Source organism: Zootoca vivipara, chromosome 15, assembly GCF_963506605.1.
Source record: "Zootoca vivipara chromosome 15, rZooViv1.1, whole genome shotgun sequence".
NCBI classification, from domain to species: domain Eukaryota; kingdom Metazoa; phylum Chordata; class Lepidosauria; order Squamata; family Lacertidae; genus Zootoca; species Zootoca vivipara.
The window spans coordinates 7,428,829-7,456,082 of record NC_083290.1 but is presented as its reverse complement, the minus strand read 5'-3'; the positions used below and the strand labels follow the sequence as shown (position 1 = coordinate 7,456,082).

The window sequence follows — 27,254 nt, the reverse complement described above, 5'->3', positions numbered from 1 at the left end:
CTCCATTAGGAACCCAAACCTCCTGTTCTCAGCTCCTGAATCTCACCCCTGTTGGCTACCCATTCATCTTGACTCGTTTGTTCCATAGCTGAGAACTGCTACCTTTTCGAAGCCTGTGTAGCACATGCACAAGGGCATCGGCCGTTTACACTAGGACACTGCTAGATCAGCTGCTGTCAAGCTTGGTGCATGGAGGGAGCCAATTCTGCCAGGGTATGTGTCAAGACCCTGAGACTAGATTCCCTTTCTTTAGGGAATTTGATTGGAGGGAAAGCCCCAGAAGCAGGACCCTGTTACGTATAGGAATTCTAAGGTCATAAAAAGTAAAGGTAAAGGACCCCTGACAGTTAAGTCCAGTCGCAGACGACTCTGGGGTTGCGGCGCTCATCTCGCTTCAAAGGCCGAGGGAGCTGGCATTTGTCCACAGACAGTGTTTCCAGCACATGTAGCCAGCATGACTAAGCTGCTTCTGGCGAAATCAGAGCAGCGCATGAAAACGCCATTTACCTTCCCGCTGGAGTGGTACCTATTTATCTACTTGCACTTTGGGGTGTGTTTTTGAACTGCTAGGTTGGCAGGAGCTGGAACTGAACAACGGGAGCTCACCTCATTGCAGGTATTTGAACCACCAACCTATACATAAATCTATAAACTACGTGTCTGAAATAGTACAGGAGAACAATCCTGAAGCCATTTTGACTTCCCAAATTGACCTCAAATATTCCTCTGCAAGGAGGAGGGATATGGGAAAAGCTCTCCAATTGTCTTTGGACTGTAGGGGCTTACACCTCCCTGTAAATACAGTCTGGCAAGTATCTGTTAAGCTGAGCACACTATCAATATGCGTAATAGATTCAGGAACTAAATATTTACCATCTCAAAGGAACGGCCAGGCTACCGAGAAAAGGCAATCAGATAAGGCAGGCATCCCCAAACTTCGGCCCTCCAGATGTTTTGGACTACAATTCCCATCTTCCCCGACCACTGGTCCTGTTAGCTAAGGATCATGGGAGTTGTAGGCCAAAACATCTGGAGGGCCGCAGTTTGGGGATGCCTGAGATAAGGCATTATCAGGTAGCCTGGCAGACAGGAGAGAAGCAACACACTCAAATTTCTTCTGGGGACCACCTCTTTCTGTGATGTATGTATGATGTTTTTGGGGGTGGTCTTGAGCTACAGGGTAGGCAATTTCAAAGGTCTATAAGAACTTGCACACCAATGGGTTCCTCCTCCCTCCGGCGCGCGCCGTGTGTGTGTGTGTGTGTGATCACCCTGTTGCAACAGTTTAATAAAGATCAGGCTTACTAGCTGTTTTGCTTCTCAATATTCTCTGGTCCCATGGACTGCAAGAAGATCAAACCTATCAATTCTTAATGAAATCAGCCCTGAGTGCTCACTGGAAGGACAGATCCTGAAGCTGAGGCTCCAGTACTTTGGCCAACTCATGAGAAGAGAAGACTCCCTGGAAAAGACCCTGATGTTGGGAAAGATGGAGGGCACTAGGAGAAGGGGACGACAGAGGATGAGATGGTTGGACAGTGTTCTCGAAGCTACCAACATGAGTTTGACCAAACTGTGGGAGGCAGTGCAAGACAGGAGTGCCTGGCATGTTCTGCTCCATGGGGTCATGAAGAGTCAGACACGACTAAACAACAACATTCTCTGGTTGTCTTCTGTTATTTTCTCCTAACGATAGAGAACCTATATACGGGCTCTTGGGTACCCCATAAGGGAAAAGGAGCAGTTTTTTCCTGATTACAACCCCCTGGTACCAGTCATTGGGTGCTGGTCCCCCATGGGGAGGAAGGCAGGGAGCCCAACAGTAAAGGGAGCCTAAGCCAAAGACAGCCAGAGGCCACTATCTGTGACTCACAGACTGATAGTCCGTAATAAGGCAGGCAGGTGGGTGGTATCCTGGACTCAGGTTTTTTTTTTTTAAAGAGCCTTGCAAATTAATGCTTGCACCTCAAACCCGGCCCTGTAGTGTACCTTGTATGGGCAGTTAGTTAGTGCAGACTTTTGAGCACCAGAGTTATGTGCTGGCCGTAGACTTTCCCCGTCAACAGTCTAGCTGCACCGTTTTGCACCAGCTGGCAGCTCTGGACCAGGTCCAAGGATAGCCCCACGCAGAGAGCATTGCAAAAATGGAGCAAGGAGGTTGCCGGTGCATGAATCACAGCGCAAGAGCTGGCGTCGTTCGTGAAGCAGGCCTAGCTGGTAAAAGGCACTCCTATTATGTTCCCTTCAGAGGAGAGGAGCTCCTCCTTCAAACACATCGCGCAGCCTGCCGACTGAAGAATTTCTTCATTCATGCCTTTATCCAAAAAGGCAGCTCTCTCCACCTTTGCCAAACTGCCCCGCGGAGAGGAAGTCGTTTTCTTGGCCCCTCTGTTTGAAACCCCGTTCGCAGGTGAACGGAGGAGCAGCAGGGAAGTTTCGTTTTGATTGCGTTCTGAACTTCAGGAGTGAGTTGGCGCCGGTGAAGTCCCTGTGTCCAGATTACCCATCAGCTAATTGGCCCTCTGGAAGGCATTTCGTACTGATGTGCCTGAAAATGGGCAATCCCACGCTGTCCTTCCTTTCACTTAATTCACTGCCGGTATTATTTTCTGTGTGATCTGTTACTGGAGAGCTGGATCAACCACAATGCAGAGTGGGATCCCAAGCAGGTTGGAATGCATACCGGAGATCAATGGTCTGGGATTTGAAAGTTTCATTCCCAATAATTTTGAAGGTTTTTTCGGATGGGTTTTTTTTTTTAGAATCAAAATCAAATACTATGACCCACAGTAAGAAGTCCCCAAAGCAAAGCAAGCAGTTGATATTATTACATAAGATACAGATAAGATTTATAGTTGTTTGCTATTATGAGTTGAGCATTGCTGGGGACTTTCTTCCAGTACATAATAAACTCTTAGTAAGTAAATTATAATAAAAACTTCATTTTAAAAAATGGTAGTGTCATCAGACCATTTTTTAAAATCAAGTACTGTACTGTGGTTTATTTCAGGGTCTGATCTGTGAGATTCAACGAAGGGTTGTTTCCAATGCCATGCTATGCGACTGCTTGAGTGGCTTTCTGCTTGAGTGATGACACAGTTGCCCCCTCTTCTCCCCCTCCACCCACAAATCTGTTCTAGGGGTTCCCCAACCCTCTGGAGCAGATCTGGAGTGTGTGTGTGTGTGTGTGTGTGTGTGTGTGTGTGTGTGTGTGTGTGGAGTCCCACTTTGCAAGAAAAACTCATTGTACCGACAGGATGCGGTAGTCGCACACTGCTGATATGAGCCACGTCCCACATTCAGAACATCCTAACAAATTGATGATCTCAAGCCTCCTTATTTCCATATGTGGCTAATTGCCAGTCAGCTGCCAATAGAAAAGAGATAATCATCTCTCTTTCATATTTTGGCACCTTGGGCAGCATTCAGCTAAGTTTTATTCAGAGTAGACCTGTTTAATTAGGTAAAGGTAAAGGGACCCCTGACCATCAGGTCCAGTCGTGACCGACTCTGGGGTTGCGCACTCATCTCGCGTTATTGGCCGAGGGAGCCAGAGTACAGCTTCCAGGTCATGTGGCCAGCATGAGAAAGTGGCTTCTGGCGAACCAGAGCAGCACACGGAAACGCTGTTTACCTTCCCGCTGTAGCGGTTCCTACCGTATTTATCTACTTGCACTTTGACTGCTTTCGAACTGCTAGGTTGGCAGGAGCTGGGACCAAGTAACGGGAGCTCACCCCGTCACAGGGATTCGAACCACCAAACTTCTGATCAGCAAGCCCTAGGCTCAGGGGTTTAACCCACAGCGTCCATTGATTTCCAATAGGCCTATTCTGTGTAAAGATGTAGCCCCCCCTTGTGTTTTTACATTGCCAAATAACGCAAGGAACAAGGTCAAATTTCAGACTGCATCCTGCCATTTCCCAGATGCTATCCAGGAATACTTCCCAATATCTCTTTATATTTGTTGTTGTTGTTGTTTAGTCATTTAGTCGTGTCCGACTCTTCGTGACCCCATGGACCAGAGCACACCAGGCACTCCTGTCTTCCACTGCCTCCCGCAGTTTGGTCAGACTCATGTTCGTAGCTTCGAGAACACTGTCCAACCATCTCGTCCTCTGTCGTCCCCTTCTCCTTGTGCCCTCCATCTTTCCCAACATCAGGGTCTTTTCCAGGGAGTCTTCTCTTCTCATGAGGTGGCCAAAGTATTGGAGCCTCAGCTTCAGGACCTGTCCTTCCAGTGAGCACTCGGGGCTGATTTCCTTCAGAATGGATAGGTTTGATCTTCTTGCATCAATAAATTGCACACTATCTGATCTAGTGCTTCGGGATCTCAAGATTCTAAGGCAGAGATGACCCTTTGAACTCTCCCCAGGCCACACCCCTCTACATTTTTGCAGATAAAGTCGCTCAGATTCGGGAAGAGGTAGACTCCACCGTGGGAGCAGGGCCGGGGCGGGGGAGTGCTAGAGTCCTGTCTAGTCAAGTTTTGTGGGATCAATTTCAATCTGTTACCTCCGAGGATGTGGACAGGCTGCTTGGACGAGTGAAACCAACCACCTGTCTCCTTGATCCTTGCCCATCCTGGCTTATAAAAGCTAGCCGGGAAGGGCTGGGCGATGGGCTTCGCGGGTTGGTAAATGCTTCTCTCCATGAAGGAGCCTTCCCAGACCCGCTGAAAGAGGCGGTTATTAAACCGCTTCTTAAAAAACCATCTTTAGATCCGGCCAATATGGCCAACTATCGGCCAGTCTCAAATCTTCCATTCTTGGGCAAGGTGATTGAGCGAGTGGTTGCCGAACAACTTCAGGCACGCCTGGAAGAAGCGGACCATTTGGATCCCTTCCAGTCAGGATTCAGGCCTCATCATGGGACTGAAACTGCCTTGGTCGCACTGGTCGATGATCTCCGGCGGGCTAGGGACAAAGGTAACAGCTGTTTCCTTGTTCTGCTGGATCTCTCAGCGGCTTTTGACACCATCGACCATAACATCCTTCTGGACCGTCTAGAGGGCTTGGGAGCTGGGGGCACTGTCATGCAGTGGTTCCGCTCCTTCCTCCTGGGCCGTGTTCAGAAAGTGGTGGTGGGGGATGAGTGTTCAGACCCCTGGGCTCTCACTTGTGGGGTGCCTCAGGGTTCTGTCCTCTCCCCCATGCTTTTTAACAACCAAATGCAGCCGCTGGGAGAGATCATCAGGGGGTTTGGGCTGGGTGTCCATCAGTATGCTGATGATACCCAGCTCTACCTCTCTTTTAAATCAGAACCAGAGAAGGCGGTGAAGGTCCTGTGTGAGTGCTTGGAGGCGGTTGGAGGATGGATGGCGGCTAACAGATTGAGATTGAATCCTGACAAGACAGAAGTACTGTTTGTGGGGGACAGGAGGCGGGCGGGTGTGGAGGACTCCCTGGTCCTGAATGGGGTAACTGTGCCCCTGAAAGACCAGGTGCGCAGCCTGGGAGTCATCTTAGACTCACAGCTGTCCATGGAGGCACAGGTCAACTCTGTGTCCAAGGCAGCTGTTTATCAGCTCCATCTGGTACGCAGGCTGAGTCCCTACCTGCCCGCTGACTGTCTCTCCAGAGTGGTGCATGCTCTAGTTATCTCTCGCTTGGACTACTGCAATGCGCTCTACGTGGGGCTACCTTTGAAGGTGACCCGGAAACTACAACTAATCCAGAATGCGGCAGCTAGACTGGTGACTGGGAGCGGCCGCCGAGACCACATAACACCGGTCCTGAAAGACCTACATTGGCTCCCAGTACGTTTCCGAGCACAATTCAAAGTGTTGGTGTTGACCTTTAAAGCCCTAAACGGCCTCGGTCCGGTATACCTGAAGGAGCGTCTCCACCCCCATCGTACTGCCCGGACACTGAGGTCCAGCTCCGAGGGCCTTCTGGCGGTTCCCTCACTACGAGAAGCCAAGTTACAGGGAACCAGGCAGAGGGCCTTCTCGGTAGTGGCACCCACCCTGTGGAATGCCCTCCCACTAGAGGTCAAAGAGAACAACAATTACCAGACCTTTAGAAGGCATCTCAAGGCAGCCCTGTTTAGGGAAGCTTTTAATGTTTGATGGATTTCTGTATTTTAATGTTTGATGGATTTTTGTATTTTAGAATTTCTGTTTTGTTGGAAGCCGCCCAGAGTGGCTGGGGGAACCCGGCCAGATGGGCGGGGTATAAATAATAAATTATTATTATTATTATTATTATTATTATTATTATTATTATTATTATTACACAGACTCACACCTTGGTCTTTACCTGTACTGGAAAGTGTGTGGGCTGTGTGTGTGCCCCCCAACATTTTCCTGATGCAACATTGTTTTGACTTCCCTGTGTACCAATCAGAATAAACACTCAGCTGACAGCTGATGCGGTCTAACATCCCTGCAATCCAATCAGGAGGAAGGCTGAATAAACAGGTGGCCTGGAAGCAACCAGGGGGGGTGTCTTTGGGGGCTAGCAGTTGCACAAATTAATTAGCACTAACAAGTGTTGCGATTTAATGAAAACAGGGCTGCAAGAAGACGGTACTCTTCCAGCTCATTGAAGGTGGCACGGCAAAGGCATCACTGTCTGTGGTGTCCTTTCATCTCTGTGTGGTCTCAGGTCAAAGAGGTTCAGCAGATTTTCAGTGTGGTTAGCAACCTTCATAATGAAAGGGGACAGAGTTGGGCTTTGGTAGGGCTGCCATACGTCCGGAATCCCCCAGACATATCTGGGATTCGCCCACCGAAAATCGGTTAAAATGTCCGGGGAAATCCGGGCGTGTGGCTGCCCATATGGGAAGTGTTGATATTTTGGCGAATTTCCTTAAAAAGCAGCTCAAAAACAAAACAAAACAAACAAAAATATCAACAACTCTTATTTTGACATTTTGAAATATGGCAACCCTAGCTTTGGGCTATACTGTGTTCTACAACCTGTTGTTATGCAATAATCGTGCATTAGTAGTGGATTTATACTGGGCTGTCTGTATATCATTCTGCGTTATTTCTTCTGCGATGCTCCGTGGATGTTGCCATGTTATCAGGGCTGGCCTGCCCATCAGGCGAGGCGAGGCAGTTGCCTCGGGTGGCAGATCTGGCCTCTGAGGAGAGAGCCATGAATGACCTTCCTCTACAGGTGCCCATCCTCCACACCCACCACCAGCTGCCTGCCTGCCTGCCTCGTCCTCTGTACCTGCCTGCATCCGCCCACAGCTGTCTCCTCTGTGTCTGCCCCTCCGCCAGTACCTGTCCCACCACTCCCTCCAAGGGGGCTGCAAAGGAAGAGGTGGTGGCAGCCGTGCAGGCTGCAGAAGAGGAGGTGGTGGCGCAGAGGCAGATTTAGTGTGACCACTTCCGCTGCATTGGTGCCAGGCCTAGGAGGTGCCGCAGAGCATCACAAGTAAGTCATAGTAAACTGAGAAGAATGGAAGCCGAGCGCCAGGGGGCTCTAAATTTAGACCTCGCACAGGGTGCTGCTGAAATTTGAAAGACCCAAGTCCACCCCTGGCTGGTGCCTGGCTAGGTGTGGGGGGGGGGCCCTAGGATTTTGTTTTGCCTGAAACAGCAACATGTCCGGGGCCAGCCCCACACATCATTGCCATCAGGAGGGGTACTCTCGCACTAAAGCGCAGCAATAAAAAAACCCACACACAACCTAGAACATTAGTGATATTAAAAATTACAGGAATTCAGCAGGAAGCTGTGGAAATGCACTGCTTGGAAACAAAAGCTGTATGTCCGCCTTGAAATGTTTGCAGCTGTAAATAGTATTGAAAGCGGGATCCTGTATCACCACCCTGATACCATTCATGAGCTCAAACCATCATGAACACACAGTAATAACGACGTCTGGAGGTGCCCAGAGAAACGAGGTTGGCTGAGAACAAACTGAGGTAGGCGGGGCAGTGCCCCATTTGCCCTAATGAAGCAGTCTCCACTGACTTGTCCCAAATAAAAATGTGTTCATTGCCACTGGAAAATCGTCTCTTTCTCTGTCTGTTTGTCTGTCTGTCTGGCCTATCAGGCTGCTAGCAGAGGCGATTCTGCAGCCCAGCATTCCATCCCTCGCCTTCAGAGGAGTTTCATTCATCGTTCAATCTCCCCCCCCCCACTGCCCATTAATTAAGATGAATTAGATGGTGCGCGTACCACATTTCAGCTTTCCTGTGTGTTGGCAGTCGTGACACCTTTGTTCAATGAGTGAGTCAGCGAAGCTCAGGTGTTGCTTATATATATTTTTAGAGACGTGTAGTAAGCTTAACGTTTTGCCTTCTTTCATCCATATCCTCGTTAATCCTCCCCCAGGCCCTCTTTCAATAACAGCATTGCAATGAGCGTAAGAGACCATCTGGATCAGGCATCCCCAAACTGCAGCCCTCCAGATGTTTTGGCCTACAACTCCCATGATCCCTAGATAACAGGACCAGTGGTCAGGGATGATGGGAATTGTAGTCCCAAACATCTGGAGGGCCGAAATTTGGGGATGCCTGATCTGGATCCAGCCTCTTGGCCGTGACAGGTATGTGTTCAGCTCTACTGTATTTTGAAAACCTCTCTGGATGGGGAAGGAAGTGATGGCAAGCGACAAAGGGAGCTGACAAATATTCATCTAGCTCACGGTTTCCCAAACTTGGGTCTCCAGCTGTTTTGGGACTACAATTCCCATCATCCCTCACCACTGGTCCTGCTGCTAGCTAGGGATGATGGGAGTTGTAGTCCAAAAACTTCTGGAGACCCAGGTTTGGGGAACCCTGAGCTAGCTCAATATTGTTTACATCAGGTGTGTGGAACCCTTGACCCTCCAGATGTGGCAGAAATACAACTCCCATCATTCATTGGCATTGGACATGCTTGCTAGGGTTGAAAGGTGTTGTAGTTCAGCAACATCTGGAGGGCCAAAGGTTCCCCACACGTGAGTTACACTGACCAGCAGAGTTTCTCCAGGGTTGAAGACTCTCTCTCAGCTCTGCCTGGAGATGCTGTGGGTTGAACCCAGTACCTTCTGCATGCAGCTCAGAAGCTTTAACCACTGAGCTATATCCCTTCTGCCTTCTGGAAGGATAACTCCTAGAATCATAGGATTGTAGAGCTGGAAGGTACCCACAGGGGTCATCTAGTCCAACCCCCTGCAATGCAGGAATCCTTGGGTGCTCTCCAGATGTTGCTGGACCCCAAATCCCATCAGTCCCAATGAGGAGGGATGATGGGAGCTATATGTCAAGAAACACCTGGAAGATAACAGAGTTAGGCACCCCTTCACCTGTGGAGACTGCAGCCCTGTACCCAATGATCTGAGAGTAAACCCTGCTGGAACTCAGCGGGATTCACTTCTGAGAATACATGCCTTGGGTTCCGCTCATCACTCTTCCATTGCTAGGCTTCTGTGTTCCAGAGGAAGTCCTGTCCTTTGCATCCCTTCCGTTTCCTGTAACGGGAGAAGCAGCGCTGTATAAAATCTCCCCTTCTGTGCCTTACACAAATCCTTGCGGGCCTGGAACTTGGCAAAGCTTTGTTGACACACCCACACCACACATTTAAAGTCCCCCCCCCCCGGAATCCTGGGAACTGTAGTTCACATCTCCGGAAGCTACAATTCCCAGCACCCTTAACAAACTACAGCTTCCAGGATCCTTTTTTTTGGGGGGGGGAGCCATTTGCTTTAACTGTTTGCTCTGTAGGTGACCTTTTTTCAGCAAATGAAATGTTCGTAGAAAAAGTGTTTCACTCATTGAATTCTGAGATATGTGAGTGGGGAGGCAGGTGCTTGGAGTAAGCATGTATTGTCCTCAGTGGACAGGGGGAATAATTGTCCCTCTGTTTTCTGATCGCTGCATATATGGGTTGAGGGACCTCAGGACTGAGGACTGAATTAGGCCCTCCAGGTCTCTCTCTCTCTCTCTCTGGGCCTCGCCGTCCTCTCTGGCCCCCTGCCCAAGCCACACCCAGTCTCCCCAGGACACACCCCTCACTAGCCCTGCTTCATACCTTCCTTCAGCACTTATCAAGTCGGAAGGGACCATAAGGGTCATCTAGTCCAGCCCCAACATGGGGCTCGAACCCACGACCCTGAGATGAAGAACCTCATACTCTACCAGTTGGGCTATTATGCCTGGCTGGAATTTGCCCATTATATGATAATGCCTCTTGCTTGCTTGGATGGAAGACAGACTGATATTTACGGGGAGGTGGGTGCACATATGGAAACCACTGACTCTTCCATAGCAGGAATGTAGCCAGCTGCACCAAGGTGAGAATTATACCTCTAGTCCAGGCATCCCCAAACTGTGGCCCTCCAGATGTTTTGGCCTACAACTCCCATGATCCCTAGCTAACAGGACCAGTGGTCAGGGATGATGGGAATTGTAGTCCAAAACATCTGGAGGGCCAAAGTTTGGGTGTGCCTGCTCTAGTCTATGCCATTTTTACCTCTGGCCCTTTCTATCACCGTCATGTGACCCCCCCCACGGCTGAAAGGGGTTCCTCACCTTTGCTGTTGACTGATTCGATTTCCAGGGACTACCCCCCAACAACAAAATCTAGCTAACTTAACCTTTAAAAAACAAATATTCACGAATATTCCGCATCCTGATATTTTCGTTGTGGAATCAAAAGACACAGCTGTTTCTTAATCAATTTAAGAACCACATAAATGGTGTGTGTGTGTGTGTTACATTCTGTTTTTCCCTGCTCCAAGGAAGTCCCACCTCACCTCCCATTCAAACAATTTGCAAATAACACCCAAGCCAGTGAGACTTCCAGGGCAATTCTATGGGCGTCTACTCAGAAGTAAGTCCCACTGAGTTCCATTGGGCTTATTCCATAGCTGCCAAGTTTTCCCTTTTCTCGCGAGGAAGCCTATTCAGCATAATGGAATTTCCCTTTAAAAAAGGGAGAACTTGGCAGCTATGCTTATTCCCACCCAAGCAAGAGGGCATTGTACCCTCTGTTACATAACCCAAAAGATTTGGCTGCTACATACAGGCAAATTATCTATCTCCCCCCACCAGCTGCATTTCCTCATTCCAGTGCTCCTTTGAAAGGCAGCAATGCAACAGGTGTAGCTTCCAACACCAACACCTCCCCGCCTAGTGATGCTGGGGTAAAGCTGCACCTGTTGCAGTTCTGCCTGGTGATGCAGCTGTTCCCTGCCAGGAAACAGAGAGAGAGAGAGAGAGAGGCAGAGCAGAAGAAGAAGGGAGCAGAGAGAAAAGACACACACAAAAATAATTATGCCCGCTTCTTCATTGGCTCATTTATCGACGTTCTGTTTTAATAACAAACAAACAAAAAGCGAGAAACTCCACTCCAGCCCCACCCCTAGCCTCTCTCCACCCACCCACCCACCCCCACCCCACCAAAAAAAAAAAATTGGTTCTGCAATTTCCTCGTGGCATTATGGGATGAAATAAGATGTAGACAGAGAACAGCGAGAGGAGAACGCTACGTCGCTGTGGGCCGAGGCTCTGCGGCAGCCAATGGAGGCGCAGCGTGGCTGAGCTACTGCAAGGGGAGGGGCGCCTATTTCAGCCCAGGGGGGGCCAGGGCAGGCAGCCAGAGGAGGCTCGCGGGGGGAAGAGAGCGGAGGGTGCCGGCGCTGCTGCTGCGCTGAGTAAGCGAGAGACGCTCCAACCATCTTCGCCGACAGCAGCATCGGACGCCTCGCTGGTGCTTTCCCCCTTTTCCTTTTTCTTTTTTGCAAACGGGGCAGGAACGCGCAGAGGAGTCCGGGCGTTGGGGGGCTGTAGACGCCTTTGCAACGTTGCCTTTCGACGAGCCGTGGGGGGAAGAGCGCGCCCTTAATTATTATTTTTTTAAAAATATATATATCTATATATATAAATAATTGGAGGCTTTGCCTAACACTGTGAAGGTAAGCGGTTGCAAACGGGTGACTTATTAATTCGTTTTGTTTGACCCCCCCCCCATTGCAGAATTGCATGCGGATGGGGCGAATTTGGGACGGAGGTTTTGATTGGGGGGCTGCTTTGGGGGGGCACTCAAATAGTTGCGCGAGCAGCGAGGGGCTCTGGTCATTAGAAGTGATGGGGATACTTGATTTTGGCCGCCCCTCCTTCCTCCCGTCTTATTTTTCATTTTTTCTCTCTGTTTTAGTCCACGCCCCTTAGGCTCCTGCGCCTAGTGCAATCTCATGCATGCCTACTCGGAAGTAAACCCCCTTGAGTTCAGAAAGCCCCAGTGGGACTTTTTAAAAAAAATCACAATTATTTATAAGTAAGCGTGCAGATGATTGCAACCCAGGCTGCTTCCCTTTCCCCCCTCCCCAAAAAGTGGGCACAGCTGCTGGGTATTGAGTGTGCAATCTACCTTCCTTTGTACCAAACTTGGCAGACACGGTTTCTGTGGGTCCACCTCTTTCTGCTAACTCTGAGCTACACCCTCCCCAAAATAAATATATAGTGTGAGTGTGCAAACTGTCCTTCCACTTGGCTTTCTTGTTCACCTCTGCAGTAGTTGTGGGAGTGTTGATGGGGATGCAGCTGCTATTGTAACATTTCATTCTAGAATCAACGGGCTAGTTCTCTTTCTCCCCCCCCCATATATTGATTTTAAAATTAAATATTTATACTATGCCCCCCCCCCAAAAAAACCCCAAGGTCAAGCCTGAAATCAGACTGGAGAGTTTTTGGAGTGCTGGTAAAAAAATAAGATGCCTAAAGCCTTTCTAGGAAGCCCCTTTGTGACATAGGAGCTGGAAGGAGGATTGTTTAGCTCCTCATTGGATTGTTAACCCCTCTTGCAAAGGACAGGTTCAGGTCCGTGATATGCTTGCCTTACTCAGTACCAAGGGTGCAACAAACTTAAAAGGCTGCCTTTGCTCTTCCTAGGAGGGTTGCAGCAGAGCCAACGGGATTCTGCTGGTGCTGCCCTTGGCTTCAAAGTCCAGTGACGTCCCTGTCAGGGATGGAGGAAACCGAGATCATGGGATTGAGCATGGATCCTTCTAGAGTAGGGACTTGGAAAGCTTTAAGAAAAAAAAGGGAGGGGAAAAAAACATTGCCGAGGCCTTTTTCTAGCTGGGGAGGCTGTTGCCACCTTTGGAACCTGCAGGTGGAGCTGAACTTGGGCAGGATCCAAGGAAGATTGCATGTGTGGTGTGGCCTCAGGGGCTTACTCTACAAGCCATCCTCTCCTTGCTTCTCTCCCCCCCCCCCCAAAAGGAGAGAGGCTGTATGAAAGGGAAACTCCTCATTGCAGCAGCCTCATAGTAAGGAAAGATGCTCTCTGGAGGAAATAGAATCTCCGCTTCCCAAGTGCAGTTTTATTTACTATTGCGTATTTACACCCCACTTTTTCTGCCAAGGACCTCAAAGTGGCACCCCCGGCTCTCTTGCTTCCTTCTCCCTTTCACCCTCCTGCCAACCCCGCTAGGCTGCTCCGACTGGCACTATATCCCTGCAAGAGTAAAAGGGACTGGTTTTAATTGGCTGATGTTGTAAACAAGCCTTTTATGGCATTTGTATTTTGCTGGGCAGGTGATAACTGCACACACACTCTCCCCCCCCCCCCCAACCCATGCATGCGTGAACATGAGTCAGGACATTGGTCCAGCATCGTTGATGCTGCTTGGCAGTGGATCTCTAGGGATGCAGGCAGAGATCCTTTCCCGGCCCTACCCAGAGATGCTGGGGATCAAACATGGGACCTTCTGCATGCTCTAATCCAGGCTTGCGGTCCTCTAGTTACTGACCTCCTTGTCACTTGGCTGTGGGGGGGGGATCGGAGCAAAACTCTCATCACTGAGACATGAGGATGGTGTATATTGCAAGGATTCTGGGGGACGCAACCTGGGATAATGTGCCTGCCCACTATGGACATAGCCAGGATTTTTGTTGGGGGGCGGGCAGGACATTTTTGGGGGGGCAGAACCGACGTGATTGGCCAGTTAAGTATTTCAATTGTTTTACTTGATCTGGGGGTGGCAGCTGCCCCCCCTGGCTATGCCCATGCTGCCCACCGTGTTGTGTTCTCCTCCAGAGTTTCCCTGTCATTGCAGGGTGGTCCCGGCCAAGGAGAAGACCCCTTCCTTTATGATAGGGCTTTTGAATGAATCCCAGGGTCCCTTCACTCCCCTCCCAGCCCACTCAACTGCATGCCACACAAATTATTGAATTGTCCTCACTGTTCTAGAAGTGATGACCATAATAAGGGCGGGTGGTGCACAGGGATTCCCTTTGTCCTGTCCCCAAACTCGGCCCTCTAGATGTTTTGGAACTACAACTCCCATCATCCCTAGCTAACAGGACCAGTGGTCAGGGATGATGGGAATTGTAGTCCCAAAACATCTGGAGGGTCACGTTTGGGGGTGCCTGGTCTAGCTCACTGCTGCCTGCACTGACTGGCAGATGTCTCTCCCAGCTCTACCTTAGCATTGGATGTGGGACCTTCTGCATGCACAGCAGGTGCTCTAACCATTGAGCCAAGGCCCTTTTCCCCGGTGCTGTTGCAAGGGGCCTGCATGCATGTATCCAATGTAAGATCCTTTGGGGGGTCCCCCCCGCATGCACCCCCCAATATTCATGCTGTAAATATTTTATGGAGAGACTGGCTTACCCTATTAGAAGGAACTATGCAAATACCTTCCCTGGTTTTGTGTTTTTGTTTTTTAAGTTCATCTTAGCCGAGACGGGTACTTGATAAGCTTGGTGTTGAGTTCAAGTGGAACTAATATGCTGCTGGAAGAAGGGTGACCCCAGGACACGGCTGGCTGGCGGGACAATTTGGCCCTTCAACCTGTTCTGGCAACATCCCTGGCTTTGCAGCAAGTGTTCCCCTGCGGACGGTGCTTTGAATTTCTTACAGGCCAGAGGACGTAGCAATAGCATTGCCATGCACATGTATTATTTGATTCAGTATATAACGCAGCTTCCTCAATGGAAGAAAATAAAAACGAGTTAGCTAATTCTCTTTGCTTCCCTCGATGCCCCTCGATCTTTCAAAATCGGATCTGTTTTCATTTGGGCTTCTTTTTCTGAGAGCATGGTAGGACACCATTGGCCTTGCCTTGGATGCTGTTCGTAAACTTCCAGGGTGGTTTTGCAGTCATTGGTGTGCTTTCCGCCCCTCCTGCAGGAGAGGCCTCTCTTTCCCTCACCTGTGAAATGGGAGCAAGTGGAAGCCGAAGGAGGTGGTTGCCGGGTTGAATCCATCTCCTGCATCGGTGCCAAGAGTCCTTGCAGGCTAGCAATAACAGACTGGCTCTTCTAGGACAGGTGAGGGGAACCTGTGGCCCTACAGATGTTGCTGACATGCTTCGCCTCATTGGCCAGGCTTGCTGAGGCTGATGGGAGTTGTAGTTCAACAACATCTGGAGGGCCACTGGTTCCTTGCACCAAACCCCCATAGCCTTTCAAGGGCTTTTTTGTGTGCAAAGTGGGAGTCTTCCTCTTGTTACAGTTCTAGTAAATGTAGCAGCTCCTTCATGGTAAATGCAATAATGTTGTTGTTTTTCAGGCAGAGAGGGATGCACAGGGTCGGCTTCAAGCTGGGCCGGGGTGTGTGTGGGTGGGTGTGACACAAAGTTTTGGATAAACGTAACCTTGGCCATGGCTATTATGTAACGGGTTCCGGGTTCCTTCCTTGCTCTTGGATAGCGATCTTTTAACGGCTGCAACAAAACTATTCCTTCAGTCCCTTTTGAGATCCTGCCAAGAGACGGGAATCACTCTCAGCATGCAGCCTCTGTGCTTCCTGACGGAAAAACTCTTCCTCTTTTTTTTATAGTGATTGTTCATTTGTAGCAGTTATACCCCGGACTTAATGCCAAAAGGGGAGGGGGGCTTTATGGAGCAGCTTGCAGAAATCTGTACAGTATTAAGACCCCCCCCCCGCCCTCAGGCTTACAACAGAAAAGTCATGACACATGAGGAAAAAGAATGGGGAGGGAGGAGGGGAAAGCAAGCTCAAGCACATGTTCTTACGTCTCTGTTAGTAGTGGTTGGCCTATAAGGAAACTGGCTTGCTTGCCCTTAGCTGCCAGTGGGTGGTGCAGTGTGTAAAAAGCTGGATAAGCCGCTGACTATATAGATTTTCCACGTAGCTCTTCCATAGGACTGTGTATGTGTGCAGGGGAGGAGGGGTCAGTTAATCAGCTTGCCGTTCACACCTTTTGTTCCTTGAGTATCTCCTTGCTGGCTGATAACCCCAGCCACATATCTGCTATGAATGCAGGGAGCTGCTTTATACCAGTTTAAGAATGCTCGTCCATCGACCTCAGTGTTGTCTGCTCTGGCTGGTAGCACCTACCTGATCCTCCTCCTCATGGGAGATGTCGTGGATTAAAGCTGGGCCCAGGTGCGCATCCAGCTCTGGGTGCTCTTCTCCTGAGCTGGCCCCCCTTCCCAAATCTTTGAATTTGATAGTTACGGCTATTTCGAGAGCAAAGGGTGGGGAACCTTTTTCTTCACCCTTTTGCAGGACCTTCCAGGGGCCACAGGGCAGTGGTGGGTGGGGCTGGAGGAGAAAGTGGGTGGGGCCAAGCATATAAATGTTGACTGATGTAGTTTGTACATCAGGGCTGGTTTCTACACATGCAAACACACCTGTCCTCCATCCATGCAAGCAACAAGCAACATCAGAGTTCCAGGGCACATTCCAGGCTGCTGTTCCTCACTCCTGTTCAAGAGATTCCTGCAAACTGGTTCTGGTAAGGCTCAGGGCTTCTTGTTAACACCACCCTGTCTTCCACGTTGCAACCATTCTGGCATTTCTCCTTAACACTGCAGGGGACTGGGGAATGCTTACGATTCTGGGTGGATAAGGTTTGGTATTTGCAAAGTGAGTTTAGCTCCTCCTGCAGGCAGGGGAAACTGGGGTGGTGTCCGCTGAGTAAACTCTGGCTCGCTCCTTGCTTTCTAAATGGCTGTGGATTAGAGAACCCCAGGAACTGTCTTCTGCGATGGTTGCTGGGGAATCTCCTGATTGCGATGAGCTTCCACTGGAGTGAAAGCTCTTCCAGAAATCTTTTGAAGAGCAGCAGAAAGACCCTGCTAGTCAGTGTCCTGTTCTCGCAGTGACCAATCAGAAGCCCATGGGAAGCCCGTAAGCAGGGTCCCCCCTCCCCCATGGATCCCCCTACACCTGGTATTCACACCTGGTGTTCTGCCTCTGATAGTAGAGCTAGAACTTACCTATGGCTCCCAGCCAAAATGGCTATCTATTTGTTTATGCTAAGTGGAACATGGTGTGTGGCACAAATTAACAGGCTGTGGATTGGCAGGCAGGCAGCATGTCAATCATGTGGACTAGTAACTTAGTTTAAAAAGTCTGGCTTAACTGTCACAACTTCTACTCTGTCATGGGAATTAACCATGAATTAACTGCTGGGCGGTTTCTAATGTTCCTAAAAGATGTCCGTTGGGAAGGGGTGTGAGTGATGTGATTGAGCAGCCTTTTAAAAAAACAACCGCAACCACAGCCCTGGTTATTACATTTGTAATCTGGACGTGCCCACAGAGACCGACCTCACTTCTTCCTTGCAGCATTTGCACCTGTGGCTCAACCCTTTTGTGGCTTTGCATTGTTTGTGGTTAAGGCAGCTGAGTAGAGACACTCTCCACCCACCCCAGTGAAAGACTGTGGGTGATTGGCTATGTAAACTGACATTTATGAACAAGCTTGTGTGTGGCCAAGTTATTTCAGTGGGTGGTGCCTGCATGCATTAGTGTGGGCATTGAAAGCTTTGGAAACTGCAGCTCTTGTGATCTGTTGGTAGAGGCTTGCAAGGAAATGCTGATCTTCAGCCTTTGAATGTTGGGTGGGGAGGGTTAAGGGTCCTGTTTATGCTGTGCCAGTGTGGGGTGTGGTCTACAATGGGTGGGTGGACTTTTTGGCTCCCTGGGCTGGATTCTTCTGGGATCAGCCTTGCAGGCCAAGATTGACAGAGTTGCCAACCTGCCAATGACCTGGCGTCAGGTGCAAGGTTCTTTGAAGCTGGGGTTTCAAAGCACCTTGCAAGGAGCTGCTATAACCAAAGGTCCCTCCCCTTCATTTTAGCAGGGGGTTCCATGCAAACTCCTTGAACTGGGAATAAGTTTGCATGGAATCCTGAAGAACTGAGCAGGATTTAACTCCCCGGGCATCTGCTGGCGAGCAGGAAGTTATGCCGGTTCCCTGCTGAGAACTGGAGGTACACAGCCAATGCAGGATTTAACTCATGACATGGGTGGGCAGTTGTGGTCTTGAGGAGCTTACAAATCTAGCATTGCCCATAAGAGATGGAAATGGAGGTGAGAGAGCCAATAATGGAAGCATCTACAGTCATTTCGGTTACATGTATTCATAGCTCAGTTATAGTGGAGTAATGGAGGAGGAAGAGGGTTTGATATGAGAGAGAGATGAAGGGGAAAGATGGCATTGTTCTGGTTTGTTGTCTTCAGAGCAGCACCTACCGTAGCAGAGTTCAAGGTGCCCTATAGGCACACAGCCCTGTATGCCTTGGGATCAGGATGCCTTAAAAAGTCTCACCCCTTGTATACTCAGCTGGTCACTGTGCTCTGCAGGAGAGAGGTCTGTTCTACACAGAGCAGGAATTGGACCTTTAGGGTGGAGTCCGCTACCCTTTGGGATTCCATCTTGTTGTGTATCAGACGGGTGCCATCTCTATTGTTATCTTTGGTGGTCCCTCTTCCTCTTTCAAAGAGCCTTCCAAATAGAGATTTTTGTCCCAGTTGTCACATGTTTTGGATTTTTAAATGGTCTTCACATGTGCAGTTTTAACTGTATGCTGGTAGGTAAGAAAGGGGTTGACTCTGCCTGCTGGAGGGAGGCCAGGATGGGGAATCTGAAGGCAACATATGGTAGTCCCACCCCCAGAGGTTAGATCCTTCACCAGGTCCCCCAAACTCGCACCCTCAAGGAGGGTTTTTGGTTCCCCCCTCCCAATTTTATCCTTGCAACGACCTTGGAGGTAGGTTAGGCTGAGAGAGGGCGACTGGCCCAAGGTCACCCAGTGAGTTGCTTGACTGGGTGAGGATTTGAACGTCCTGGTCTCCCAGGTCCTGTTTGAACACTCTTTAACCACTGCACAATACTGCCTGTCATCCCTGGCTATCTGCCATCCTGGCTGGTGGGAGTTGGGGAGTCCCAGGGACATCTAGAGGACATCAGGTTGGGGAACACTTTCTATTTTTATAAAAGAGGCCCAGTGTGGCAGTGCAGATCTGCATTAAAACGTCAAGGATTTCAGCTGTGGTGTCCGGTTCAAAGAAGATGTAGAACATGGGCTTGTGAACCGTTGCATCTGAGGCTGCCAGGGGACTGCTGTCTTCTGGTTTTCCTTTTCCTCCTACCCAGTAAAGCCAGATCTTGATTGCACTAAAGTCCGGTCTGCACTATACATTTAAAGCAGTATCATACCACTTTAAAACTTTAAAAAGTTGCAGCTTCCCCCAAAGAATCCTGGGAACTGTTGCTTTATTAAGGGTCCCGGGAGTTGTGAAGAATCTCCCCCACAGAGCTGCATTCTTCCCAAGGGATTCTGGGAATTCTAGCTCTGGGAGGGGAATAGGGATTTTTTGGGGGGTGAAGCCACGACTGTTTAGGGTGGTAGGATACTGTTTTAAATGTACAATTTCCCATTGGGGCCTAGCTCTCTAGAAGTGTCTGATAGAAGGGAACAGCTTATTCACCCCCTCTGGGCTGCTTTCGGACATGTTCGCCCTTCCTTGCCACCTGAAACAGCTTTGCAACTTGACGTCTGCTGACCAGGTGCACTGGGCCCAATTCTGACGTCCTATCCAAAAGCATCTTAGGCCGATAGGAAGCAGCCTTAATAGTGATTCATAGCATTGATCCTGACTTGTTTACTATTGTCTAAACCAGGCATCCCCAAACTCGATCCTCCAGATGTTTTGGGACTACAACTCCCATCATCCCTGGCCACTGGTCCTGTTAGCTAGGGATGATGGGAGTTGTAGTCCCAAAACATCTGGAGGGCTGAGTTTGGGGGATGCCTGGTCTAAACTGACTGGCAGTGACTCTCCAGGGTTTGGGGCAGTGAATCTTTCCAAGTCCCACCTGGAGAGGCCAGAGATTGGACCTGAGACCTTCTGCATGAAAAGCAGGTGCTCTGCCAATGAGCTGAGGCCCCTTTCTCTTGGCCTGAAATCTTGGTGGTCTGGCAATTACAGAGCATGTGGGTTCAGCATAAGGTGGGACAGGTCTGACTCAGTTGCTATAGGTTTGCTGACTAGGTAGAAATGGTGGTTTTGCAAGCAACAGCCTGACTTCATCAGATCAGGCGTTAAGGTGCCTGCAGCCCTCCAGATATTGCTGGACTTACAACTCTGGCCAACCCTGACCATTGGCCATGCTAGTTGGGGCTGATGGGAGTTGTAGTCTTAGCAACACTAGGTACTCTATCCTTGCTATAGAGTGAACAATAGAAGATTTCTCCAAGAACTCTTAGCATCTACCAATGGCAGTGGAAGTGAGAGCTGTGGAGGTGTGTTTGAGAGTGCATTTGCGTGGATGCCTGGTGCTGATAGAGCAGGCCTGCGCAAAATTCGACACACCAAACTGCCCCCTTCCCCAGTCACAAAGGGAGGACCACTTGCTTAAAAACTCGTATTTTCTCAAGCAGGTTGGACTGAAATAGATGGAGGGAGGGTCGCTGGCATGCCAGAATAAACGGCTGCACTGCTTTACAGTGCAGAGTGTGCTTTTCTTGTGGACTAGCCCCATGTGTGAACCTGTTTTGAAAGCTGGTAGAGAAGCAGCAGTGGCGGCTCATCCACTGGAGTGGACGCAGCACAGCTTGAGTCTGCCCCTCAACCCAACCCTGCCTCCTTGCAAGCCGCCTGTCAGGGAGCCTCAGGGAGCCTCAGCCCATCCTCCACACCAGCACCTTGACCAGTGAGAGCAGCAGCAGCGGGTCAGGTGGGGGAAATGAGGAAGTTAGCGGGATGGAGCAGTTAAGGCTCAGCGATGTTGGAGAGCCCCAGGTGGAGGAGAGCAGGCAGCCACTTCCGTCGCCTGATTTAAGGCGCGTGCCGAAGCGTAAGGTCAGGGGGGCAGTGTTTTGGGGTTCCCAAGCTTATCTGCTGGTCACGTAGCAGGAGGCGTCCACTCCCGGATTCTGCGAGTGACTGATAGGTCATGTTCTTTACCATCTTTGCACTGTAAATACTATGCACGATAAAACTTAAAGACAGAGCAGACTCGGACGTTGTTACTCAGGAGTAGCCGCAACAGCACACTTACACCGCCATTCCAAGGGGTGGCGCCGTGGCAGACCCGTGGTGGTCTGCAGCGTGACTTGACCTTCCTCTCTGGCTTCCTCCTGGCAGGTCCATCATGTCTGACAGAAAGGCAGTGATCAAGAATGCGGACATGTCCGAGGACATGCAGCAGGATGCAGTCGATTGTGCCACTCAGGCCATGGAGAAGTACAACATAGAAAAGGACATAGCGGCATACATCAAAAAGGTATTGTGGCCCCCGCACTTGGGAGAGACGAAAAAGAGCCTTGATTGGGTGAGCTCAGTTTCATCAGTCGCATTCTGCCATGGCAAGGCAGATGCTCCGAGGAAGTGAACAGGGCATGTGGTCACCAGCCCTCCGTTCCTGTTATTTTTAGCTAACCCTTTTCTTGGCAGCTGGCAAAGTTCTGAACCATTGCAATGTAGGTTCAGATCCTCACTTGGTCTTGAAGCTTACTGTCCAGTTGCCGCCTCTCTCAACCGAACCTACATCACATGGCTGTTGTGGGGATTGAATGAGGAGGGTGAGAAACATCTGCCACCTTGAGCTCTTTAGAGCGAAGGTAGGATGCAAATGCAGTAGAATAATAAATACAGTGGTACCTCGGTTTACGAACTTGATCCGTTCCGGAAGTCCGTTCTTAAGCCGAAACCGTTCTTAAACCAGGGCACACTTTCCCTAATGAGGCTTCCCTCCGCCGTTACCCTTCCACAGTTCGGATTCCGTTCTTAGACTGAGGTAAAGTTCGCAAACCAGGACACTACTTCCGGTTTTGCGGTGTTCGTAAACCGAATGGTTCATAAACAGGGCTGTTCTTAAACCCAGGTACCACTGTAATAATAAACCATACTATTTTTTTATTTATACCCCGCCCATCTGGCTGGGTTGCCCCAGCCACTCTGGGCGGCTTCCAACACATAGAAAAATAATAAAACACCAAACATTAATAGTAACAATCTGATTCAGTAAGAATAAGATAAAACATATTGTGGACTAATATTGTGAGTTACCAACTTTTACCCTGCATGTTTTAGCAGGAATTGAATTGAGAAAGCAGGATTATAGGCTGCTATCCTTGATGGAATTGTATAATCCCATTTTTATTTGCTTCCAAATTATTTTTTTATTACAATTAATTAAATTTGTATGCTGCCCTTTACCTGTAGATCTCAGGGCAGTTCACAACATAGAATTGCAATATAAAAAATACAAAATACATAATAAAAATAAGAACGGAAAGAAACCAGTAACGCCCCTCACCTTATTTTTTGGCTACCTCCCTGCTGGGAAACAATGTCCAAAACATCTTAGAATCATAGAATTGTAGAGTTTGAAGGGGCCACGAGGGTCATCTGATTCAACCCCTTGCAATGCAGGAATCTTTTGCCCAAGGTGGGGCTCAAACCCATGACCCTGAGATTAAGACCTTGCAAGACCTCTTTAAAATAAAGCCACTGACTGGGTACATGTGCTAATGGACTTCATGTGGCTGTCTGCCTGTCACTTAACAGCCAGGTAAGGGTGTGGCAAAAGTCAAGGCCGCCTTTTTATTTCAGCGTACAGTATTAATAATATTTATAAGGTACCACTGTATATGGCTTAATATGCAGAATCGGTCAGCGATTCACATTAAAACACCAGTAAGTTCATCTCCACCCCCCAGCCAGAAATACACAGAAACCAATGGAAACAAAATTCCTAAATAAGAAAATAAAGGAAGTGTGTAAAGAAGTGTGCATGCACACGAAAGCTCATACCAATGACAAACTTAGTTGGTCTCTAAAGTGCTGCTGGAAGGAATTTTTTTATTTTGTTTCAACTACGTCAGACCAACATGGCTACCTACCTGTAACTAAGAAAATAAAGTAAAATGTTAAACAATAAAACAACACTGCAATGTCTCCCGTGAGCTGGGGAAAACCTGTCTTTGGAAATGGGTATTTAGGAGGCCCGTTACACTTTTCACTGTTTCTGCCTTGATATAAATGTTCTGTTCTAGAGAGTTTCTCTCTCCGCTGTCAGAGGAAGTAAGCCCCTGAATGCCGGTTTTTGGGAAGAGCTACTGGTACACTCTGCACTCAATATTCCTGCATCGCAGGGGGTTGAACTAGATGACCCTTGCGGTCCCTTCTAACTCTACAATTCTATGAAATTCACTATAACCGAAAAGTTTTGTTCATCGCATTTATATCCCACCTATTTCTCCAAGGAACTCAAGGTGGCGTACGTGGTTTTCACCTCCCTCATATAATCCCCACAACAGCCCTGTGAGGCAGGTTAGGCTGAGAGTCGGCGACCATCCCAAGGTCACCCAATGAGCTTCGTGGCTGAGTGGGGATTTGAACCCTGGTTTTCAAGGTCCTGCACCCATGGCTTTCGGCTCTGATTGGAAGCGACCTTATACTGACCCATTGGTCCATCTAACTCAGTATTGTCTACACCAGGGGTCGGCAACCTAAGGCCCATGGGCCACGAGCTGCCCACGGGGGCCGTTTTACCAGCCCACGAGCCGCCCACTCGGCGAGTCCCTGCGCGCTGCGCTAAACCGGTGCAGCACAGGGACTTGCTTTGTGGAGCTGGAAATCGCGCAGATGCTGGAAATCGTGTCTGCGCAGATGCTGGAAATAGCGGGTGCACCCGCAATCCGGCCCCCGGAGGGGGCTCCGTGGCAGTGAACCGACTCGGGCAAGATAAGCCTTGCCGACCCCAGGTCTACACTGACTGGCAGCGGGGGTTTGGACAGGGAATCTCCCCCAGCCCTACCTGGGGATTGAACTTGGGACCTTCTGTGCCTGGTGCTACATTTCTAGAAGATACTGACTGACAAACTCACACGTCACTTGGGGATTAGTTGCCTAACTATGTTCTGTGAAACACTGCAAAGCATTATGGGAGGCACCTCTTCAATGTAGCTGTTCGTTCTATCAATATGTCTCAAGCTGGTCTCTGGGTGGGTTGGACTCCAAAACTGTATTGATCAGGGGTCACCAAACTAAGGCCCGGGGGCCGGATGCAGCCCAATAGCCTTCTAAATCCGGCCCGTGGACGGTTCGGGAATCAGCATGTTTTTACATGAGTAGAATGTGTTCTTTTATTTAAAATGCATCTCTGGTTATTTGTGGGGCATAGGAATTCATATATTTTTTTTCCAAAATATAGTCCGTGCCCCCCCCAAGGTCTGAGGGTCTGAGGGACAGTGGACCGGCCCCCTGCTGAAAAAGTTTGCTGACCCTTGGTATTGATCCTACTGCAGAAACTACCATCTTCTCTCCCCCCCCCCCAGTTGAAGGAAACAATGCAGGGGTTGCCCAGGAGTAGGGGTGTGTGAGGATGGGCCTAGCGCTTGGGAGGCTCTGGGCTCTGAAAGACCCTTCCCGATTCCTGTATCAGGTGTTGAGATGTAATCTCCTTGGGGCACAGATCTGCCTCCTTTTGATGCTGTTGCATTTCAGTAACTTTCTCTCTTCTCTCCCCCCTTCTCTCTCTGTCTCCCCCCTTTCCCCCTCCCCATTCAGGAATTTGACAAGAAATACAACCCCACTTGGCACTGCATCGTGGGCAGGAATTTCGGCAGCTACGTAACACACGAGACGAAGCATTTCATTTATTTCTATTTGGGCCAGGTTGCAATTCTCCTCTTCAAGTCAGGCTAGGAGGCAGGCAGACGGCAGTGGAGTGGGGACGATGACGGCGGGCGAGGAACATGGACTGTAGTGCACTGAAGGTGGGGGCCCAGGAACCCTTCAACCATGGTTGCGCCGCTGCATGGACTGTAAACTATATTTAATGTGTATATGTTGCAGTAAAAACACCACCTAAAATTCTGTTCGTTTTTTTGTTTTTGTTTTTGGTTGCCTGGGAGAAGCAAGGCAACAACATCTTTTTCATGTTCCTTGTTTTCGGTTTCTGCTCTTTTTTCTTTCTTTCTTTCTTTTTCAATTTTCTTTTGCACTAGGAGAACTGTAAAAAATAAATAAATTAAAAATGCTTCAACAAATGGCCTTTAAGCGGGAAGGAGAAATGAAATAAAAAGAATATCTCTACAATTCCATTCAAGAAATCCTTTGGTTTTTAAATTCCTTTTGAAAGGTTCAGAAGCTGGCTGTAAGCAGACAAAAAAAAAGTGGAAATTAAGGTTTGGAATCTGGCTTGAAATGAGGTACTCAATGTTTTGTTTCTTTTTTTAAAAAAAATCCAGCCTGCTTTTCTGTCCCCAAAGAGTGCATTGTTCTCCTTTTTAAGTTGCCTCTGCTGTAAAAGGGGAAAAGGTGGTCTTTTTTTGTTTCTTCTTGATCCAAAACTGTCTCTCAGACATGCCTAATATTTGACAGTAAAAATGGGTGACAGCTGGTATTTAGCTGTAAAATGGAATTTTAAGTGCCGTATTTCCGAAGTGGGTTGTCCTGGTCTGAAATACATTATTGCACCCCCACCCCACCCCGCCCCCAGAAAGCCATTTCAAAGGGAGCTGCCTCATATTTTTGTGCTGAAGTATTGGCTGGGCACGTGGCCCAGCCATGTGTCTTCATGATGCAAGAAAACTGTGACCAGGCCTCTCCTCATCCCAGTTTGAGTCAGCGTTGCCTTATTTGCCACCTCGCTTCCAGTCACTTGTTTAGTGTGGGAAGACCCTCTTCCAAATCGGTGGCTCGGTGTTGGCTGTGCTTTTAGTCTGCCTCTGCTTTTAACTCTGAGACACGCAATCTCCACATAACTCCCAACATTGTGGCTGATGTACAGAAGCCCTTTCCTGGTCGTTTTGTGTCTCCCCCCACCCTCAACATTTTTGAGAAGCAGATTGTATGATTTCAGTTCTATAGCAAAGGTGTCCACCTGCTCCAGGGGCCCTTCTCTGTTTTTCTTTTGCAAGATCATTCCTTGGACGTGCTTTTTTAGCCAAAACATCTAGTTGCTTTTGCAGTCAAGAAGTCTACAAATTAGATGGGGAAAGGAACCACTCCGACCTCCCCCCTCCTCAAAAATAACCTAAGGAGTTGGAACTGTCTCCAGAGCTTAGATCATAAGGAGATGGGGATTCATCTGTGCTTGTATAACCTGGGATTTGGCGGGAAGGAAAGCATGTCAATAACTTTTTCTCCCTTTTGGCTGTGAAAAAAATAAAACAAGGGTGACCCAGACTGTCTCTGAAAAACACTTTTGTGGTGTCTGTGCGACAATCTAAAGTATGCCTAAAAGTATCATAGTTTTGTTAGAACCAACTTGTTAACACCCCCTTCCTGCAGGAAAAAAAAACACACCACAGGAGGTGGATGTAGCTCTTCTATTTGATGATAACTTACGTCTCTCATCTAAAGATGTCAGAGGGCGGAAGAGGAACTGCCTTGGTCATGCTCACACAGAAAATTCACTCTCCGGAAAAGGAAGTTTTCCCACTGTCCCAGCCTGCATGAGTCTTAACTGGGGATATGTTGATACTTCATGGAGTGCAAAATACCTTCCTAACTGCATATGCTTGAAATGAAACATTTCTTTCTTTTTCAAAAACATTAGAACACATACAGAGCAGGAATTGGCACATTTAAGAACAGTGTCCAGTTTTAGTTACAGGTAGGTAGCCGTGTTGGTCTGAGTCGAAGCAAAATAAAAAAATTCCTTCAGTAGCACCTTAAAGACCAACTAAGTTTTTATTTTAGTATGCACACTTCTTCAGATACCAGTGTCCAGTTTGTTTGTTTTTTAATACTTGAGGCTGATGAGAGACTAGAGTGCAAGGGATTGTGGGATGAGCTTTGCACCTTACCCTGACCATCTCCAAGGCTAAAATGAGGCAACATGCATTTTAAGCGTCCCGCCCCCCCCCAAATCCTGGGAACTGTAGTTAACAGTGTTAGGAATTGTAGGGGTGAACTACAATTCCCAGGATATTTTGGGGGGGGGGGTTGGGGGATATATGTTTTTAACTTAGAGTGTGTACATGGTCAACATTGTCTAATTTCTATGCAGAGTGCAACTTGAGTTACTTTTGAGGGGTGGGGTATTATTTTACAGTATTTATAATAACTCAGTTATGTCCCATCTTTCCTCCAG

The 27,254-nt window shown here is 48.8% G+C and overlaps 1 protein-coding gene and 1 long non-coding RNA gene across 2 annotated transcripts in view; both read left to right on the top strand.

Annotated features, from left to right (window-relative positions):
• LOC132593242 (uncharacterized) overlaps positions 1-27,254 on the top strand; it is a 329,416-nt gene that overhangs the window by 143,242 nt on the left and 158,920 nt on the right. The gene's annotated exons all lie outside the window — the stretch shown is intronic.
• DYNLL2 (dynein light chain LC8-type 2) lies at positions 11,532-26,358 on the top strand. The gene is made up of 3 exons (XM_035139685.2): positions 11,532-11,856; positions 21,293-21,431; positions 24,722-26,358. The coding sequence occupies exons 2-3, from the start codon at positions 21,300-21,302 to the stop codon at positions 24,857-24,859; spliced, it is 270 nt and encodes an 89-aa protein (XP_034995576.1). The 5' UTR covers positions 11,532-11,856; positions 21,293-21,299; the 3' UTR covers positions 24,860-26,358.

Bases quoted from the DNA above. Each gene is read 5' to 3' on its own strand.
- DYNLL2 (XM_035139685.2), top strand. From the start codon at position 21,300: ATGTCTGACAGAAAGGCAGTGATCAAGAATGCGGACATGTCCGAGGAC. The intron at 21,432-24,721 runs GTATTGTGGCCC...CTCCCCATTCAG, and splicing joins TAGCGGCATACATCAAAAAG to GAATTTGACAAGAAATACAA.